This window comes from Anas platyrhynchos, chromosome 1 (genome assembly GCF_047663525.1).
Source record: "Anas platyrhynchos isolate ZD024472 breed Pekin duck chromosome 1, IASCAAS_PekinDuck_T2T, whole genome shotgun sequence".
NCBI classification, from domain to species: Eukaryota; Metazoa; Chordata; class Aves; order Anseriformes; family Anatidae; genus Anas; species Anas platyrhynchos.
In genome coordinates, this window is record NC_092587.1 from 120,044,099 (window position 1) to 120,066,006 (window position 21,908).

Below are 21,908 nucleotides of genomic sequence, written 5' to 3' on the forward strand. Positions count from 1 at the left end.
GAAATGAAAAAAGAAGATACCCATCTCTCTGCATCTACTTTTAAATTACTTTTTTACTGTACAGTCCTTTTTATTAAAGCCTGGATTCTTTCATGAACTCCTTCAAAAGTGATCTTAATTGCAGTTACCTACTCAGAAGGTAGTAGTTCAAAATGAAGGTTATCATATGCAGATATTTAAATTGCTGTTTTCTAGAAAAATCAAGCCAAGTTGATTCAGTATTTAGACTACTTTTAAAGCAAGAAGCTTGAGATGTTTTTTTCTCAGAGATATACTGTAATCTTGACTGCATTTCTTTATTGCACCATGTGATTTTATATTTATATCTGAAGACCTAGAAGGACCTCGAATAAAATCAGCTGTATCTTTCAGTTTGTTTTGTAAATATAGACTGCATAATTTAAATAATAATAATAAAAAAAAATACTAAACCCAAGAACTTGTATGACATTTGTGTCTTTGGAGAAATTAATTATTTTAAACTCCCATATATATATATTAAAAAAAAAAGGGCTCCAAGGTAAAATCTAATGCTACAGAAATCTACATATACAGAAATGAAAACTTAGTACAAGAAAGAATTCCATGTTCTCCACTGTGATCTTTATGAGTCTATTTAACAATAAGGTGTGAACAACTGAGTAATAAATAATGAAAGCAGAAGAAAGAATCACACACTTCCCTAATCCCAGCCCAACAGTCTATATTAAAATTAAAAACTCCTAGGAATAATGTTGATAAAACAATTCCTAATAATAGTATTTGCATTATCATTAAAGGAGGAAAAGATATGATTGTGAGGCAATGGAAGGTGCAGAAATCTTCATTTTATACAGAACTATAAATTCAGAAGTAAAAGACATAAGAACATTTCTCAGGTAGCTTAGAGAATCTCTGTGCCGGTATCTGGCTATAATTCCCTAAATCAAATGGCATTGCCAGTGAAGAGCTTCTTCCTGCCTGAGTTTTTATCTCTGAGACTATGCAACATTAAATCAACTATTATTCCTGAAATATGATGTTATCATTTGTTCTGCATATAATAGCTGTATATTTAATAAATGCTCTCATGAAATTTTATGACTAGGAGACAACAAAACTATGAAAGACAGTATTCCCATATAAAACTGGAATACTGTTTATTCAACAAATTGCAAGCACTAACTGTATATCTAATCACACTGATTTCCACAGAAGAGTGATGAAAACATGTTTCTGTGACTGTGAGTAAGCACCGTTCAATAGATCTGAAAATGGAGAACACCTAATTTTAAAGCTAATGGACTGGATTACAAGATAAAAACTAGCAATTTCATAGCTCTTCCTAATATGCTTCTAGATTCAAATAATTTATATTCAATATCTAATGAAGACTGACAACAGCTCTGCTCAGTGATCAGTGATGTGAGGAAGGCTGAAGAAGTCTCTAGCACAAAACGGAGTTCCTGAAGTCCTCAGTTAGGAATATATTAGGTCAGCTAAATTACAGCAGGATGTAATATCACCTGAATATTGCTGAGATACAGGGAAGTCCCCAAATACAGCATATACTTTTGCAAAGACTAAGTAGTAACACTATACAGTCCCGCGTTTCACATAAGTATCTGGGTCAGGGCTTGTCAGCAACAATGAGAAAAAACAGAAACTGCTCTAAGGGTCAATAGAGAATTCCATCAGGGACCTACAGGTATTCAAACTAGATGGGACCACCAACTCTCCTCTGTTTTTTGAAACCCAGTCAGCAGTGTACAAACACCACCCCACAAGAATTAGCAGCCCAGTTTACTAAAAGGGTTGTCACTCCCTACTGCCGACATGCACTGCATTCCTTTCTCCTTGAAGCCACCAACTATACAGGCAAGGAACACAAGAGATGCAATGGCCACTTCTTTCACTTCACTTAAACCAATAGGTGAGCATGGGTCTCTAGCCACTGTCAGCTATTGTGGCAATTAGGCTATTCTATAACACTGGCATGAAGCAGCTGTAACTGGAGAGGAACACAGAACATCAGATACAGGATAAAAATAAAGACAAAATTACAAATTACTCAGTACTAAACTCTCCTGGGTGCAGGTAAAACTGTATTACTTCTGGTGTTAATTCTATTCTGTGGTTCCAGTTAAGTAGGACCAGTAAGGCAAGCTTGCTGCAGAATAGTGTGCTATTAGTCCAGTATAGCATAGAAAGTGACAGAGCAAAATGTTTACCAGTGAGAATTTTGTCTTGTTTTTAACAAAAGGACTTAGCCCCTGCTTCTGCAACAGCCACCCCTGAAAGTGTAATCTAGAAGAGGAGCTGAAATACTGGAAGAACTCTGATAGTATAACAAAGTAATCAGGAACACATTACATGGATGAAAGATTCATTCATCAGCTGGTGGTATTAGCCACAGCAGACAGCATCTGGACAGAACTGATCTGACATTACAGATTGCTCTTTCAGTTGTAGTTTCTTCTGTTTATGTAAATATAACTCCACAAACAAAGTCTCCCACCCCAAAAAGGCTGCAGATGGAAAGCAGGGTGAGGGATGAGGACTTTAAAAGAGATGAAAGTTAATTCAAGGTAACTTTTTGCAGCACAGAATCACAGAATCATTTAGGTTGGAAGAGACCTCCAAGATCAATTATACCAACCTATATCACCTAGTCCAACCAATGCACATAAATATCATTAACATAGTTTAAAAGCACACTGCACTTCTCAATAACCTTGGAAAAAAAATCTCTCTCTCATATCTAGCTTAAAAAAAACAACACACACACAGGAAATGCAGATAGGATATGGCTTTTAATCAGTGTGCTATGATAACTGCATGTTTTATTTCTGAGCAGTTTCAGTTTCAAAGTATATTAACTCTAGATTGATATAACAGGATCAATATAGTCTTTGTCTAGTATAGTCTTAAGTATAACAATATATTTGACATTAAAAAAAAAAAAAAAGGCAATGAAATGTTACCTTTCTGGACCAATAAAGTTGGGTGTATGTAGAATTTGTAAATTAAATCCATGGAAGACACTAAAACCAAATCACTTGAGACAATAGCTCTGAATAACTACGTTGCTTTAAAGTGCACACTACCTTGCTCCCCACCTAAAAATTCAATCTGCAGTGGAGGATTTAGTGCCTCTAAAATTATTTACAGAGTGCTCATGTTTAGTTTTTCAATTAGTCTGTCTTTCAGCTATTCTACAACAGAGATGCTATCTTGTACTGCCCTCACAGCCCTCTCACAACCCCACAAATTGGTTACAGCAACTCATTTTCTTCATCAAGCTAAACCATAGGCCCATTGCAGATTCCCATTCAAAACTCTTTTGCCTAGATCACACGTACAAAAAATTTGTTCAACAAAGACTCTGTTCTGGCTTTCCCATCTTTTTTTTTTCTGTTAGACACAGAATAAACTTCACCTCTAGGGCATTTCAGAACTTAGTTACATTAAGATTTTCCACTTCTGTACAAGGATTTCCTAGCCCAAATACCTAGCAGGGTGTATCTACAAACCCTGTATCTAATCCAGTGCCTTTTGAAACTACTAAATAGCACCAAGGATTAGGGATTAGTTGTTTATATTTCAAAGTAAAAACAAATACTTATAAAAAATAATAATAAATAAAATAATAAAAGGGCTGGCTGACTATAAACCTTCCACCTGTGCTCTGTACCCTATAAAGGGCTCCTGTGGCTCTGTCACGGCTTGGGTATGAAGGTGTCTCAGGTACCATGAGTGCAGGGCGAGGCTGTCCGTGCACCCAGAGCATGCACAGCTCCTGTGGGGTCTCCCCGCTGGCTGGGCCAGGCAGCCTGTCTGCGGGGTGGCCACAGGGCCCCCAGTGAGGCAAGTGTAGGCCGCTGGGGCCAGCCCCAGTGTGGGGACTGTGAGCACAGGGCAGCCATGAGGAAATGTTCTGGAAGCAGCATGAGGCCAACTGAGGTGGGTGGCTCCCTTCCCTGGCAGCCTGAGGCCAAGGAGACAGTCTCTGTAGGAAAGCCTGTATCATCGGGGAAACACACTGCTCAGCACACATACGGTGGGGCTGGGTGTAGTGCGTTGCCTCAACCAGTAGGTGCGGGCTCCCTGGCACGTTAAGTCCTGGTCTCAGCTTCTTATTTCCAGATCTGCACAACAGTCTCACATCCCTTCCACCATTTTTGGAAACAGAGCTTCACTGGCTGCATTTGGGAAAGTGCGTGTGCTTTGCCCTTTCTGCTGGGAAGTTGTGATCTACCATGTGGAAGCAAAGGGCATAGGAATGGGAGCAGGCAGTGTCCCACTGGAAGAGACCATATGCTTTTCTCTGTCTTACGGTAGGTATACTTAGTAAATAAGGGATTTATATTATGTTTTGTGTTTATGGCAAAATAGGTTAGTTCTGTCCAATATTGTCCAGAGGCTCTACTAATGCTAAGAGGCTTAAAATGTCACTATTTGATTGTAGTAACTTTTCATTTCATTACTATTTATCTGCAGTGCTTTGCGGTAGTTAAGAAGACTTGTGCTATGGTAGTTTACCCTCAAGACTTGCTCTTCTTTGATTCTTTCAATAGATAGAAACTGCCTCACAATTACCTTCACCACCCCACCAAAACAAAACCATGCTGGGCATATCAGCATTGTGTATCCTGGGCAGACATAAAACCATTTGTCTACATATTGAGCTGGTAGGGAATGGTACAACTCTGATTAAAGAACATTATTACTGAATAACAGCATTTCCATGGCTGGACTGAAATGCCCAGCTCATCAGCAATGTTCCTCAGCTCGTAGCTCTCGGTTGCCTAGAACATGCCAAAGAACAGCGTTGAAATACACACACCACACCCACTGGCATAATTATTCTGCAATTACCCTTCATCCTCTATATTTGCAGCTGATGAGCCTTTAGTTGATAAAGTAGTCTTAGTTCTTATCTACTTATTCAATGCTTATTTGTCCCAATAGATAGTTTCCCCCCTATTATTTTTCCCCCTATTATTTATTTATTTTTAAATTCAGTCCTCAAAAAATTTTTCTTTCCTTTCTGAATGACATTCTGGACCAACTCTACACTGATACTATTCAATTTAGTCTCATCAACATTATTATCTGCACATCTCTGTAATGCATACCAAGGGATTAAAGAAAACACAAAGTCAATCATATTAGCCTTACAGTTCTTCTTCTTTATCCAATTATCCATCTGACCATTCTTATGGTAATAAACTGCACCTTTTCTGACCTTAGCAGTGGTTCCTAAATCGTGTCATGGAATGCTTTGCTGAAATTCAGATTAGATCCACTGCATTTCTCATATGTGAGAGAAAGTCACAGGTGAGTAAAATGAAAGTCTAGAGGTTGCTGTTGAGTATGTTCATTAAGACCATTTGCCTTCAGCAAACAACTGGTGGCAAAATGCAAAGCATTTTCAAACCCAGTCATGCCTCCCCCTGAGTGCCACCTGGCATCGCTCCCATAATACAGTAGGCGATTTCAGACACTAAATGTGAAGAGCATATATTTTCAGTGTATCACTAATTATGGCATTTCCCATCTCACAAACAGGATAAAGAGCTAAAAAAAAAAAAAAAAAAAAAAAAAAAAAAAAAGCATGAAGTTATAAAGTGTGCATATTTACTGAACTTGATATATCCATTCCTATTCTTTATTCTAGATGAAAACATTTATAAATTATCCTGTAAACAACAGAAAATTATATTATTTTGCCTTAGTCACCTTTCCCTTTTCTTTGGCATTGACTACACAGATAAAATGATGAAACCAAGGACCACCAGGAAAACAGAATTGCTGTAAAGTGCTTAACAATCATCATTTACTTCTGACTAATATAATTCATTGTACTGCAATGAAAGAACAGCTTGAAAGAACAGCTGCCAAAAATGCTTTGAATAAGTCTTTATATTTCCTTTAATATATTTTTCTATAAAAAATCCAAACTGTTCTAAGTAATGAAGCATTGGAATCCCGAATGACGTGATTTTTCAATGGAGTGAAGGCCACTTTATTTTCAACATTCATGGTTATGTTAACACTTATTGAATGAAAAACACTAGATGGAGCAACTATCCTATCTTAACATGCCTTTCTAATCAAGGACATGAAGTTTCTTTCAAACCTGAATAACAACATTATATCCACAAAAATGTTACGACAAACAGCCTTTGTGTAGAAATACTAGCAAGCAGGTACAAAGTTACTTGCTAACAGGCAAAGAAAACTATCTTTGGACATTATTCAAGAACATCAATATTAGAAATATGTACAGATTAAATACTAAACAGCTCTAACCTGTTTCCTATTCAAAAACCTACTCTGAATAGAGTAATTTTCAGACTTTTCTATGCTACATAACAGACCTATGTCTTTCCTAGTGCCACATACATGAAAATGATACTTTGGCAACATTTTCTCCTATATACAGGTTTTTCTCTCCAAAAACTTCAGGCATATTATATTTATCTCAAGTTCTAATGTATTATACATAGTTTTAAGACGTTTATTATGCAGCTCCAAGTTATTTTTGTATTTTTTTTCCCCGTTCTTGGTTTTAATTTCATTCCTTTGGGAAAAGGAGCTTTCCTATGAGCAGTAACAAAACTTAGAACATCCCTGAATTATTCTGAAATTTTAAAACCTTAAATTTGAAGGTAGCTTTAGATTTTGGTTAAAGAAAAGAACAAAACTGTCGTCTGCTTCTTATCTCTGTTTTCCATTACAGGTAGTAAGCTGCTCTAATAGACAAGAAAACTCAACAGCTTCTTTAGCCTGCATTTATCTACATCCTAGTGAACTGGGACAATAGAAATATGAAATAAACTCCTGTGTATGCTACTGGTTGACAAAGACAAAATTCCTCAGTATAAACGAAACTCATACACTTCTAATCTTTCTAAAATACTTGGAAATGTAAAATAAAATAAAATAAAATTAGCCATCCTTTTTTCTTTCCTTTTTTTTTTTTTTTTTTTTTTTTTTGTTTTTCTTCTTCTTCTCAGCTAAGCATCTGGAGACCATGCTCTTACATAATCCACTAAAACAATATTCACAGAGTAGCTAAACTCTCTTTCTTCTCTCTTGAAACTAAGCACCTGGCAATTCACACTGCAGGTGCTGTGCATCTTTGAGACAGCTTTCTAAAACATGCAGAACACAGAAGAGCAGATCTGGAGCACAAATCTTTCCAAACACAGCAATTGAGGCTCATGTGTTTCGTTCAGGGACACTATTACAGCAACAGAACTGACTAGAACTCGAGAAACACTGATAAAAGAAACAGAGCTTGTAATGCTTGTAAGCATTATTCACCCACATCAAAACAGACCCAAACCACCTCCCTCCCAGAAAAAAAACACACATGCAGATTAAAAATATTTTGGAGATTAGATTAATTCAAATTTAGCCATCTAAAATTTACTTATTTAGTCGACAGAATTCTATTGCCAGTGAAGACAAAGATGACTCATTAAAGGCCTAGTTTTCCAATTTAACAAAAAGGTGATGAATCACTCTTCTTACATAATACATGGATCTTGGTTGTATCTTCTTACAAAGAGTGTTCTTAAATACTGAGTCTTAACTAGAAGCCTTACTTTTAGAACGGTCAAAAAGGGTAAGATAAATCATACATTAGATTAATAAAGGAGCCTCTACGTATCTTTTGTTTCAATGACATACACCGTCAATTAATATATATGTATATCCACCAGATTTTTCATTTTCTTGGTGTATCTCAATACTCTTAATAATATACAGTTATATTATAACACCATTAAAGAATATTTTACAAGAAAATAACTTGCTATTATAATTGAAAACACATTGAATTAAAACAAATACATTTTCTATAGAAATGAGACATTGAATGCAGTTTTGTATTTCTCTCAGTCCTTAAATCCACCACCTTGGAATTCATATGTTTGTCTGAATAAAATAATAAAAAATAAAAATAGAAAATAAAATTCCCAAACCAACACTACAAGCAATTTAAGTCTAGTTTCTAAGCACCATATTCGTAAATTTGGTGCTTGTGCAAATTCTGAAACTCATTAGAAATCTTTTATGTGACTTTAACAAATGTTCAGTACTCTCTCAAAGTCCACCGTAACTCATGTGAGTTACACAGAAAGAACTCTGAAAATAATACTACTGCACATTTCACCAAGTATTAACCCTGCTTCTACAGAACTGTTACATCTACTGCTGACTCACAATCCAGAGAGAATAATGTATGAACTTTAGAAATGAAGCTATCTTCAATACTAGTATTCCACATACTAAAAAAATATTTTTACAGAATTTTTAAAATAAAAAAGCTGAGAACCAATGGAATACTTTTTGTTCTTCAAGTTCCAAGACTACAATCAAGTTAGACCACACAATATCATATATAAAAGAGATCTACTGACTATAATTACTAGTACAATTGTGTTGACATAATGATTAACATTCTATACTGAAAATAGTTGGGATAGAAACAGAAAAAAAAACTCCGTAATAAAAAGATAATAATCGTTCTTTATCTAGAGTACAGAAATATAACTTTATTCTCAAAACACTATGCATTTAACTATTGCAGTCAAATGACTACTTTTGCATTCTCATCCAAACTCTATCATTATTCTCTCTCAATTTTTTAATGATTCTCACCTCTTCCTAATTTCTGAATCCACAAGGAGCTGCCTCTTTTTGTGGGGTGGAGGTGGTGGGAGTTCCTCCTTGGCATGCTTAACCAGGATTTGTTCTCTCGTGGTCACCATAGTTACGGTTTCCATTACAGTTGTCTGTGTTAGTGATGTCTGAGTGGTAGTGACAGCCTGTGAAATCTGCGAGAAGTATTAAAACAGAGGTCACACGTTGGTTGAAAGACTTCAGTAAAGACCGTTTGGACTAGCAATAGCAAATAATGAGAAACTGCCCCTGTCTGATTGTAGGCTGACCTTCAGAAAAAAATAACAGTATGAATTCAGACAAAATTGTTTTATCTGAGTCATGCTATGTGAATGAGATATCTGCAGAAGTCAGTATCAAAATCGGAAAGAATCCTAAACAGGATGAACTTACAGCTCCCTCTTAAATCATGGTGAATGAAGAAAAGAAATAAGTGGTAACAAAAAGGTCAATTTTATGAGGGAATTGGATAATAGAAAGTATATGAAATGTTACTATTGCTGAATGTTACTTTGCCACCATTCTGAAGATTTATTCCTTGAGAACTCATAAAGGCATTATAATGGCACTAAATTGCCAGTTGCTATTTTTACCGTTTATAATAATCTTCAAACCAGAATATAGTTCATCATACCCTACTTGCACAAAAAGGCAGTTAGCTTTCTGTCATGAGATCTTAAAGTAGAAAACATGCACTAGAAGACAAGTAAATTTGCTTCAATTTCATTCTGTAATTAAAACAAAGAGGTCATAAGATATAGCAATACTTAAATATGTAACACCATAAAACACTACCAATATAATACACTTTGCCCAGTAAAATGAAAGTTAACCCTTCAGATAGTTCAGTTGAATAATGATGATAATAATAATAATAATAATAATGTCTGCTAATAGTTGAAAGATTTGAAATGCTGTACATGTATGTACTGACTTGTTATATTTGGTTCCATGTAACACCAAACTTAAATATGGGCAGCTACTCTTAAGTACCTTAATTCATCAAAAACTGGTCATCTCTTTTTTTTGTTCTCCCAGATGATAGGTTACTTCTCAGAATACTCTAGTTACAGCTCCAGTAACCAACCATGGTTTAGGGCAGTGAAATGGAAAGTAAAAGGACAACATTACACCAAGACCAGGGAAGTCTGTGCTTCTTCACTTATTATTATTCACTGAAGAGCTCTGTTTCTCCACTTATTGCTGATGTGCAAGAATTAGAAAGGCCCTCTAACACAGAAACAGGAATGCTAGTATCTAAAATTCCATGGAATATACATAACATAACATAAACAATCTATTCGTTCTTGCATCAGAATCTCAGAAAGAGTATGGAGTTATCTTCTTTGAAACATCAGCATTTCTAAAAGAACAATGGACAACAGGTTTACCAGGTATTTAACTGTAATTCCTTTCCCACAGTACTTCCTTATACTAAAAAAATAGAGTGACGAGGAAAGGGGCATACAAACAGCCTCTTTTCAGCAGGCAACATCAGTAAAATTAACAATAATAATAATAATAATGAAAAAACTGCTGACTTCACCAAATATTTCACATAGTATGCAAAACAAAAAAGTCTTGCTGTTCTTTGTCCAGTCTGCCAGTGGAAATTATGGGTAGGGAGGTCCATTACCACTGTATTTGTGGCAAACTTAAAGCAGCCAGCACAGTGCTGTGCTTCCCCCTCTAGAAATTACCAGCTGTTTAGACTTTAGAGAAGAATCTGAACTTCTCAGAACACAAAGAAATTAAGATTCAAAAAAGTTAGCTTTTTGTTTTGTTTTGTTTTAATCTCTGGATTAATAACGTCAAATGGAGTAAACTGATTGTGAAATGTGGGACTTAAATAAAATATGAACTACGTAAATTACGTGGAGTGGAAGAAAAAAAAATCCAGTTGGCTTTTTAATCACTGCAGTATTATATATTAATATGTGGTTCCCTCAACAAGATTGACTTTGATATCTTCAACTATAAAAATCACAATAATAAGGAAACACTTCTGTAGAATTTTATTGGCACTTTATACAGCAACATTTTCAACATTATTTTTTTAAATTAATTCTATTTCTGGGTAGGAAGAAAGAGCAAAATAAAGCTCCTGAGGTCCAGGGTACTATGAAATTTGAGGACAACACATGATGTCATCCTTCCCTTGGTTGTCTGTGCAGCTAAGAGCACTACAAACCATTACTTACTCCATATCTGAAGCTTCGACGACAGTCACCTTTTCCTCTCGTCATAAAATTCTTATTGCACAGAGTTTTATCTAAAAATCAATGATAGGATGTTCCTGACACCTGAGGTCATATCCTGCCATGTTCCATTTGCCAGTCAATATCAGGGTACAGTTTACAGTGAAGCAGGTGTAAAACAGAATAAATCACAGCTACGGTACTGTAGGAACGATATGCAGCATACTGCCAATGGCACAGGAGAAGCAGTTTCAGCTGGTGATTTGGTACTGTGCTTCAAAAGCAGGCAGTATAATTATCATATGCTCAGAGCAGTCAAGTCACGATACTGTTGGGAGTAATGACTCACATGTCAAAACAGTAAAGAAGTATTTTTCATGCTTAATCAATAGGAGTGGAGTTTAAATACTGTATACTTCAGAATGAAATGGGACATATGAATTTGCAATTCATAATCATTCTAATTACAGAGACTGGGGAAGGCTAAAAGGTACTGAAGATTACACTGCCAGGTGAAGTTCAGGAACTTGGTATGTGTTTAAAGAGTGCAGACACTTCATTGGGTAAAGGAAAATCCATAACAAATTCGGAAATACAGAAAAGGAAATAGCTTTTGTTTGCCTCCCTAGCAAAAACCTCTAAAACCTTTAAAAACTGAAGTGGTTTGTTTCATGTATAATTCAAGGATGGTCCAAATAATGACAATATAGTTTCCTTGTCTCTTTAAGTTCCTGAAAGGCACATATAAATCTGAGGAGGGGTGGTAAAGACTGGTCCTTTAACCTGCTAGAAAATCATGTGGAAGCCCTAAGGTGACTCACAAGGCCACACATTAAAAGGCTTTCAAAATAGAATGCTTGCCTTCAGTTTCACATCAGCAAACTCATCCTTTTTTTTGGAGTGGACAAATTTCAACCTTCCTTTTCATCTTCTACAAATAAAGGTATATACAATTTGTGTATAGCACTTCAGTAGTTTTATGTCATTTTATTTCTCTTTTATATGGCAGCCTACCTTTAATACCATCATTTATTTCCGCCTTTGGAAATGCCCTGAGTCCTGATATAGCCATAATTTTCCTTAACACTCACTTTTGGAGCTGTCGGGAGTTCTTTGATAAAATGTATGTATGTGAGTGGGGAAGATCAGATGAAGAATGTTGGGTGTTTTTTTTTTTTTTTAGTTTGGGAAGGTTTTCAGTACAATTTAGTGAAGCATAATGAACTCACTAAAGGTGCATTTAGAGTTTCTGAAATTTATACATTTACTTTACAGAAGTTTTCCTTGTCCTTGTTTCCAATGTGTGCTCAATGAAGAAAATCAGTCACTTTCATGATGAGAATAACTGCTTTTTAGGGGTATCTCTCACCCCTGCCATCCATTCAGTGCATCAGAAGCTTCAACCATGATTTCAGATTAGATGCTTAGCTGAATTCAGTGCTGTAAAATTTAGATGTGGGAAGATTCACATTTTATCTTCTGCACATTTCCTTTGGGATGTATAACTGTCCTGTGTCTAATTGGAGAAGCAGCTTTGATCTAAGGCTGAGACTGTCTGTTCTATGTAATTTCATATTTTGTTTGCTAGTTAATCATTTAGTGACATTCCAGTAAGAGAAGGAGGGGAAATAACTCATGACAAAAATATAAGTAAGAAGGTACTGTAAGAATTATTAATGAAAGCAATAAAATTCATTTTGAAGTCCATATCCAAGTTGAAAGAATAAAATCTGCATTTGCTGATAAATTTTAGTGAAAAATGTTATATTTATTGTCACCCTTTTCCAACTTCTCCATTCATGATTAGCTATAATAATTAGATCTTCTTTTAAAGGCATTTTCTTCTTGCAGACTAAATATGTAAATAAGCTCTGTAATGAATAAACCACACTAGCATTATCTGCCCTGCCTAGATAGAAATACATGACAATAAGCACACCATCAATAACTCAAGTGCTAGGGTAAATGTGAGGACATACTTAAGCTGTGTAACAGTGCTTTAGGAAGTGATCCTTTAGTTAGCACTGAATATGCAACATCTCTAGAATTTGAAGCAATATGCCCACATCACTGTACTGATTCTGTGCCAAGAAAAGTAGCTTCTCGGAGGAGGAAAAGATTATCAACTGAAGTGTGGTGTTATGATAAAGCATTTACACTGTTTTGGAAATCCAAAGCATCTCCCACCTGTGCTGCTCTGTGATCTCTGGATGTACAACCTTGTGACTGTTCACTTCACAAGGAGGCTATCTTTTCTGTAATCCAAGTTCTATTTAAGTTCCATTTTGAAAATGAAACTCACCTGCTTTTAGAACTGATCACCAATCTAAACCCTTGAATACTTTGGACTGGTTTCATTTATTATTTTTTTTTAATTTTATTTTTTTTCCAACACATCGTGACTGCAGGTTTTAGCGATTTTAGTGATATAAAATACCAGCAGTCTTGAGTTCTGAACCCTACTGTTTGTTCAGGAGAATTTAGACTCTTAATTTCAACATGTTTTTTTAACCTAATAACAGGAATATGCCAAAACAAATGAAGGTATGCATGCTTTAGGGAGTGCAGACAAGTATAGAAAAGAAGGGCTTGCACCAACTTCTAATTAATCTTTCAAATTGATTTCAAAAATTTGTCATGGAAAGTGTGGGAACTCTACACATAACATTATGCATGTAGGTTTGAAATACTTGTCTTACAAATAGGACAAATATTTTAAGACAGCTATGCTACTAATATGGTTTAGAAAAAGAAGCCAAGCAACAAAATATGAATGAAAATGTTATATAACTTTTGTATCCAGAATATTGATTCTCTATAAATAGTTTATAGGACATGCACAGTTTATAATAAATTAGGCAGCCTTTATATGATTCCTTTTTTTTTTGTTTGTTTTTTTGGATACATGGCATTTGTATTATGTAGCTTCTACTCTTCTCAGTTTAGTAGGTGATTTATTTGAGCATACTCAGTTTATCTTATGAAAGTTTAACATTACTATTGTTCCTGTTGTTAAAGTGAATGAGAAAAGTAACACGATTATTTGTTAAAATCAGAGATGTTAAGGTGTCAATTAATAGTGATATTTAACAAATATATGAAAGTAATAGAACATTATGAAGCTTGAAAATGTGTTGTTTTTAAAAGGAGCCATTGAGTTCCTTTTTATATATGTAAGAACATATTTATGTTCTTAAAGAGTACATACTGTGTAGGCTATAATGAATATAGTTCTACAATGTTTGATTCTTTTGTACGACACAACAGCAGTAGCAATACATAAGCCTATTGTAGTAGGTTTATGTGGCAAGATTTTGGTAGCAGGGGGCCATAGGGGTGATTTCTGTGAGAAGGATCTAGAAGCTGCCCCATGTTTGGTAAGGGCCCCACTGTTTCCCAGAGCTGAGCCAATAAGCAATGTTGTTTTGCGCCTCTGTGAGAGCATATTTAAGACAGGAAAAAAAAACGCTGCACCACACAGCAGCCGGGAGACCGAAGGGAGTGAGGAACAGCCTTGCAGGTGCCAAGGTCAGTGTAGAAGGAGGGGGAGAGGTGCTCCAGGCGCCGGAGCAAAAGTCCCCTGCGGCCTGTGGTGAGGACCATGGTGAAGCAGGATGTCCCCCTGCAGCCCATGGAGTACCACGGTGAAGCAGGGTTCCACACTGCAGCCCGTGGAGGAGACCATGGTGGAGCAGGTGGCCCTGCACCGACGGAGGCTGCCGCCTGTGGGAAGCAGTTCTGGAAGCAGTTCTGGAAGAGCTGCTGCCTGTGGGAAGCCCACACCGAATCAGTTCATCAAGGACTGTATCCCGTGGGAGGGACCCCACAGCACAGGGGACGAGAGTGACCAATAAGGAGTGGCAGAGAAGTGCTGTAGACTGACCATAACCCCCATTCCCCTGTTCCCCTTTGCCACTTGGGGGAAGGAGGTAGAAGAGGGTGGATGGGGGGGGAAGGTGCTTTTGGTTTCTTTCCTTTGTTTCTCACTTCTCTAGCTTGTTAGTAATAAATCTTACTGTCTCCCTATGACGAGTCTGTTTTGCCCGTTACAATAATTACTGCGTGATCTGTTTGTCCTTATCTCAAACTTTGAGCCTTTTTCATCTTATTTTCTCCCCGTTCCTCTTTGAGGAGGGGAGTGAGCGAGCGGCTGTGGTGGAGCTCAGCTACCCACTGGAGCGGAACCACGACACCTATGACCTAGCATAATAATTTCTTGAAATCATATGACCCTAACAGTCCCAAATTCAAAATGTATTTCTGCATTTTCTTCTGCTTAGAAGCAACAGGTTTCCTACTGCAAATATACATGAGTTAAATCAAATTTTCAACTGTTACAAATACTGTATAGCACAAACTGATTTTGACTTCTAAGTGAAATTGCATCCCTTCTCAATTTTCTTCTCTCTCTTCTGTTCTTCCAAACTGATTTTTCCAACTTCAGCTAAACAAGGAACTATATCACAGACCAAACTAGAAGATTAATGTATTGGAATCAGAAGTATTAAGGGGTACTTAGATCACTACAAAAAGTATAGCAGTTTCATTTAATTGACTTTCCCCAATTGTGCCCAGAATGTTTTTAGAAGCATAAGCATATGTAAGCAAAAACATGTATCATGATAGAGGGAACTGAATTAAACTGACCAGAAATGCAACACTGTAGGAACAGGACAGAGGTGCATGCAGTAGCATTCTTCTCTATATTATTATGAGAAAACATTTTAATGTCCATTTCCATTTCCCTAGTCATATAATGCTAGTACAAAAACAACAACAACAACAACCTCAATATTGATGATATAAGCAAAGGAATGGGAATAAAATAGAAGAAAAAAAAAAGTGAGCTGATCTGGGTTTAAATCCAACAAGAAAGAAATGCTAACAAATGGCTGAGAAAAACGGATGGATACATTTTTTGATATTACACCAGAGCACCGATTTTTGTTCCCTAGTTTAAAAAATGTGAAACTTTAAATCTCAGTTTATATTTTAATATTATGGTAAACAGAAAGGAGCAGGACAGAATAATAATGGATGATTTTTGTTTTTGTTTTTAAATTGGCATTTGGGCCAAAAGTATTGCTTGTTTTATTTTTCCAAGAAGTTTCTCTTGTTGTGGCCTCTCTTTTTAAGCTTTATATCAGCAAAACATAAGCAGAAATAAAACAGTAATTGAATAAGTGTTCACTGTTGAAAAGAAATAAATATAACTGCTGTTTAACTAGCAAAAAGTTTTTACACCAATTTCAGGCTAAGTGCTATTCCACAGAGAGACATAAAACTGCACTTGAAGTGACCAAATATTATAGATTAAAAATGTGCTAAATTGAATAAATATATAACATATTCTAACAATCTGAGAAAGTAATCAACATTGTAAAGAGAGACAAAACAAAACAAAACAAAAAAACACAGATAAATAGTATTCTGGAAAGTTATATTACAGTTGTATTATAATGCCCTAAAAATAAATTATTTCTTAATAAATCATGCAGGAAAAATATTTAAAACAATATAACTAACAGTACCAACACTGCTTCAAGCATTAGACTGGAAAAGGATTTTATTGTCAACTGATGAAATGATTTTTTACAAACCTGCTTAGAATTGCTTTCCAACTTCTGCACAAGGCTATCCCAACGCTGGGCAAAATTTTCAAGACGGCTTTCCAGCTTCTGAGCTACTGCTTTATTTTTCACAGCTACAAGGAGGTCTTGGCTGAGTGAGTTTAGCTTACTCATCATTTGCCTTTTCATTTCCAGGTCTCCTTTTAGGATCTGTTAAGCAAAGCAACATCAGGAAGACAAGTAATTCAAATGGGGAAAAAAATCCTTTGAGGAAATATCCTAAAAAGAGAATCATAGAATCATAGAATATCCTGAGTTGGAAGGGATGCACAAGGATCATCGAGTCCAACTTCTGACTCCACAAAACTCACCAGCCAAAAATCAGACCTTATGTTTGAGAGCATTGTCCAGATGCTTCTTGAACACCAGCAGACTCGGTGCTGTGACCTCTGTCCTGGGGAGCCTGTCCCAGTGCCCAACCACCCTCTCAGAGAAGAGCCTTTCTCTAGCACCCATCCTGACCCTCCCCTGTCCCAGCTCCATGCCATTCCCTTGGGTCCTGTCACTGTCCCCAGGGAGCAGAGCTCAGGGCCTGCCCCTTCACTCCCCTCATGAGGGAGAGCTGCAGGTCACCATGAGGCCTCCCCTCAGCCTCCTCTGCTCTGAGCTGAACAAACCAAGGGACCTCAGCTGCTCCTCATACACTTTCTCCTATAGACCATTCACCATCTTTGCAGCCCTCCTTTGGATGCTCTCTAATAATTTTTATGTCCTTCTTATATTGTGGCGCCCCAAATTGCACACAGTACTCAAGGTGAGGCCGCACCAGTGCGGAGCAGAGCAGGACAATCCCTTTCCCTCAACCAGTTAGCAATGCCATGGCCAAGCCACCCTAGGGTATGGTTGGCCCTCCTGGCTGCCAGGCCACACTGCTGGCTTACGTTCAGCTTGCTGCCAACCATAACAACTGGATCCACTCCATGGGGCTGCTGGGCTGCTCTCCAGCCTCTCATCCCCCAGTTGCTACAAATGTTCAGGGTTGCCTCTTCCCAGATGCAAAATCTGGCAATTGCTCTTGTTTATGCCTATTTTATTTTATTTTTTGATTGCCCAGCCCTGTAATCTGTAAAGATCTTTCTGCAAGGCCCCTTCACCCTCAAGGGAGCCAACAGCTCTTCCTAATTTAGTGTCATGTGCAAACTTAGCATGCATTTGAGTCCTGCATCCTGATCATTTATAAAAGCATTGAACAGAACTGGCCCCAAAATGGAGGCCTGAAGAACCCCACTGGTGACTGGCCGCCAGCCTGATGTATCCCCATTTACTTTAACCCTCAACACATCAGTCAATGTTCACCCATTGTGTTATGTATTTGTCTGGCTATATGCTGGACATTTTGTTCGGAAGGACACTGTGAGAAACAGTATCTAAAGCTTTGTTGAAATCCAAAAAGATTGCATCTACTGACTTCCCTTGGTAAAGAATTGAAAATGGTCAAGCATATTTCATACAAACTCCTATACTTCTGAGCTGCTGTTACTGTAAAAACTGCGGGTAAAGCTGACATAGTGGAATGGACAGACTGCACTTCACAAAGCAATATAACATGACAGGTGGAGCAACTCCAGTCATCAAAGCATGCCTCAGGTGGTGGTATAAATCAAAAAAACTAATAGCTGTGTGGCTTTATAACCTTAAAACTGCAGTAATGTTAACAACTATATCAACATTTCAAACAATGTTTCTTCAAACATTTGTTGTGCTTTGCCATATACTGCATATTAAAACTGGAAAAAAAATAAGGTTTCTGGAAAACTAATTTTTAACCCCGGAGAAGGGTTAAAAATAAAAACACAAGTTAAAAAAAATGAAAGAAAGAAACAAAAAAAGTTCTTAAAATAAGTAACTTAGTGTTGACAGTATTGAAGAACCATATATTCCTCATCTTTCTCAGATCTGAGCAGCTCCTGGTTATACAGCAGGAATTCCCAAGGAATCCAGAAGGCTGGGGAGTCTTAGGAGCACTCCTGAGTGTGCAAAGAACATGGCAACACAGCTAGGAGTCTGGAAACCCCAGTGTGCAACCTCTGCCCCCTGGGAGTCACCATACAGCTTGAAGGCATAGATGCTAATGGCAAACAAGGTATCTACAGTCTTCTTTACATCTCTACTGCAGTAAACTACAAAGGGATCCAGAAACTCCTGGGATCTTTACATACAAACCTCTCTGTAAAGTAGGCTGTTGAAAGATCCAAGAGACATCCACAGTTTCAGCTGCCACCTAGAATTTTTTTCATTTTATTTTAATTTTCTTAACTGTACAGGTTTACCTCATTCAGTTTTGTACATTAATTATTAATTCTCCGCATACTTATGGGTACTAACCAGGGCCACATTATGAACTCTTTATGCAGCTGAGGGTTGCAATCTAAACCTCAAGTCTACACATTTCAAAAGGGATAATTATACTATTATTATAGATAGATTATAGATGTAAGTTAGCATACATATACTTTTCTGTAGCCACATGCTCCAAAACTGTAATATAAAACACATCTAAGTAAATAAAAATGTGAAGCCTTTGTAAACATTATTATGCCATTTATGTGTGATTTGAAACATCGTAACCACTGATGTTAGGTACCGCAAATATCAAAATTAAGTTGACATCTCCCTAAGAAATAGCTGCTACCACGATTCATATTTAACAATCTGTTTACACAGTAGCAGATCTAACACAGGGAACAGACTAGGTGTAAAACAAATTACCAGCTTAAATTTTGCAAGGATTACTATATTTTACTTTTCCCTGGGGCATAAACTGTCAGAAAAAGCTTGTTTGAAAACTCCATACCATCAAAACCATCAGAAGTTGTACTCGGTGAAACATCATTAGAAATTCTGTCTTTGAATGTTTTATTTCCAACCTCTGTTGATGTCAACAGCTGTATAAAATGAGTTCAGCATCAAGCCAAGATACAAGAGTACAACCAATAAATGAAACAATACAAAGGGAAGGTTGCTAAAACTTTCTGTCAAAGCTACTGCTCACAACTACTTAACACTCTTTTGTGATAGTAACAGTTAAAGACATACTGGAGGATTCTGTTTTCACATTTCCTTACTGAAAACGTGCTGGTATTCTACAGTAACCAATACATGCTCTAGTTTTGATTTTTTTTTTTCCAGTACAAGAATAGACTTTGAGCTAATATCAAAATATGTAATTTAGCTATATGCAAGAAAATAAACAGGACTGTTTGCTTTATGAAATGAATTATCAAATAACTCAGTCATAACTTCTATCAAGTGCATACTGTAAACTCCAATATTTGAACATTTTAAAGCAGTTTCCTTATTTGTGGTTAATGTGCTTTCACCAGGTGTTTTTTTTTTTTTGTTTTTTTGTTTTGCTTCCAAGTTTTTACTTTAGTTATTACTGTTTTGCTTTTACTTAAACCTCACCAAAAACATTCTTGGCTCATTGAAATATTCTAGCAAGCAACATCTGCTGTAAATTAATTGGTTGGCTGTTGATTTATTTGAGTAAGAATCACTGTTAATACAGTATCTTATTTATTTCTTCTAATAAGTAAAGAAATTTGCATTTAGTGAAGCAAGTGAAAATTTAACTATATGTTGATCAATTGAATTTATTAATTGAATTAACTCTTTTATACCTTTGCAGTAGTTCTCAGCATTTTTTTATTAAAAAAGAGTAATACCATCCCTTTCATTTTACAGGCAGCAAAACTTAAGCGCAGAACATGGAAACAGCATATCAAGCCCATGCCATAACTGCCAATAAAATTTCACTTCATTCTGCATGTTATGCCTTCTCTGTACATCATATCCTCCTATTTATTTCATGCTCTACATCACCCTTTGTCTTGTGTAAGAATTAAAAGGTAATAATAACCCAGTTATTATAGGGAAATATTTTTAGAACTGGAGCAACTACACTTCAAGATCAGAAACAAATGAACACAAGTCAGTGTTAATACATGAGCAAATACAAAATATTTAAATATATTAATAACACATATACATATATATAATTTTAATATATATAAATTCTGAATGAATCCTCTTGCATAAGCCATTTGATATTAAGAAATACTTTTTAAAAAAAATAAAATTTACTGAACAAAAAGTATTACACACAGATATTGTGGATACTATATATAAATTAAGAAGAAATCTAATTGACTTTATAACAATTTAAAAAAAAAAAAAAAAGAAAGAAAAAGCTAGAACTGGATGAATTGGTAATGGATCAAAAAGAAATTTCACCTATTCATTTCAGCTGGTAAAAAATAACAATGAAAACTCGACTGCTAAAGCCAACCAAAAAGGAGAGACAGCATCATACTATTTAGAACCTCCTGAATCTTTATTTTTTTTTTTTTTGATGGATTTCAAGTTCCCACTGTCCAGAGTGCATCCTAATTTCCATATACTAGGGCATTCTGACACCAAATTGAAAATCAAAGTTTAATTTACATAGTTACAAACGTGTTTTGATTTGCCTCCATTTCCCAGTTTGGCAGAATGACATCTGAGAAAGAAACCACAGAGAACTAGTATTTGTTAATAATGGTGAGCCTGCAGTCAAATTTCTGGCAAACATGTTTGTTAATACGAACTGAAATGATCAGAATTTGGTCTGCCATAATATCCCAGCACTTGTAAAAAAAAAAAAAAAAAATCCACATGTAGACAATCCCAATACTTCTGTTTAGGGTCAGGATTATCAAACCAGGTAGTTCATGTAAAATAGGACAAACAGGCTGGAAGCTCTTCTGCCATATCATGATATCAAAACTAAAAGCTTAAGATATGATGTTCATTCCTACTGAACTTGTTTGAAAGCAAACAAAAAAACAAATACTGCAGTTTGCTGCTTGAAATGATTAGACAACTGGTAGACTGAGCTACCGTACTGTATAAGCATTTTTATGTTCATAAAGAACGTATGTGAATTCTGATTATTACAACCCTAGAAAAGGCTGGCCCTAATTACATGTATATTGGCCATTTTTCATGACGGTTGCTTCATTACACCCAAACACATCACTATGTCCAAAATAGCATAAACAAAAAGGCAAGTATGATAATGCCTAGGAGTCTTTTTTTTTTCTCTCATATAATTTTTTTCATATTGACAAAATAAATAATAATATAAATAAATAATAACATCTGTTTAAACAGAAAAATGAAGTTCCTAAGTTCAAAAAGAAAATGAAGTTCCTAGTTACAATACTAATCTACCCACTTTAACAAAAACATGGACGTGAATGTTTCCTTTCCTCTAAAATGCATAAGCAGTCATTCTTTTGTATAAGATAATGCCTAACACACCATTTTATTTTCAAAACTCCTATCGTTATAGAACCATGTCTAGTTTGTGCCAAGTTTTGCATCTTTACAGGTAAGGCATCTTTTTAAGCCAGCAAGAACATTCTGT

The 21,908-nt window shown here is 36.1% G+C and overlaps 1 protein-coding gene across 15 annotated transcripts in view; it reads right to left on the bottom strand.

Annotated features, from left to right (window-relative positions):
* The window catches only part of DMD (dystrophin), a 1,236,775-nt gene that overhangs the window by 737,883 nt on the left and 476,984 nt on the right, over nt 1–21,908 (bottom strand). For all 15 annotated transcript variants that reach the window (XM_072027522.1, XM_072027514.1, XM_038175527.2 and 12 more), the window contains 2 exons: nt 16,472–16,651; nt 8,653–8,828 (listed from right to left, as the gene is read on the bottom strand). In XM_072027522.1, coding sequence (XP_071883623.1) covers nt 8,653–8,828; nt 16,472–16,651 — 356 coding nt within the window. The remainder of the gene's footprint in view (nt 1–8,652; nt 8,829–16,471; nt 16,652–21,908) is intronic.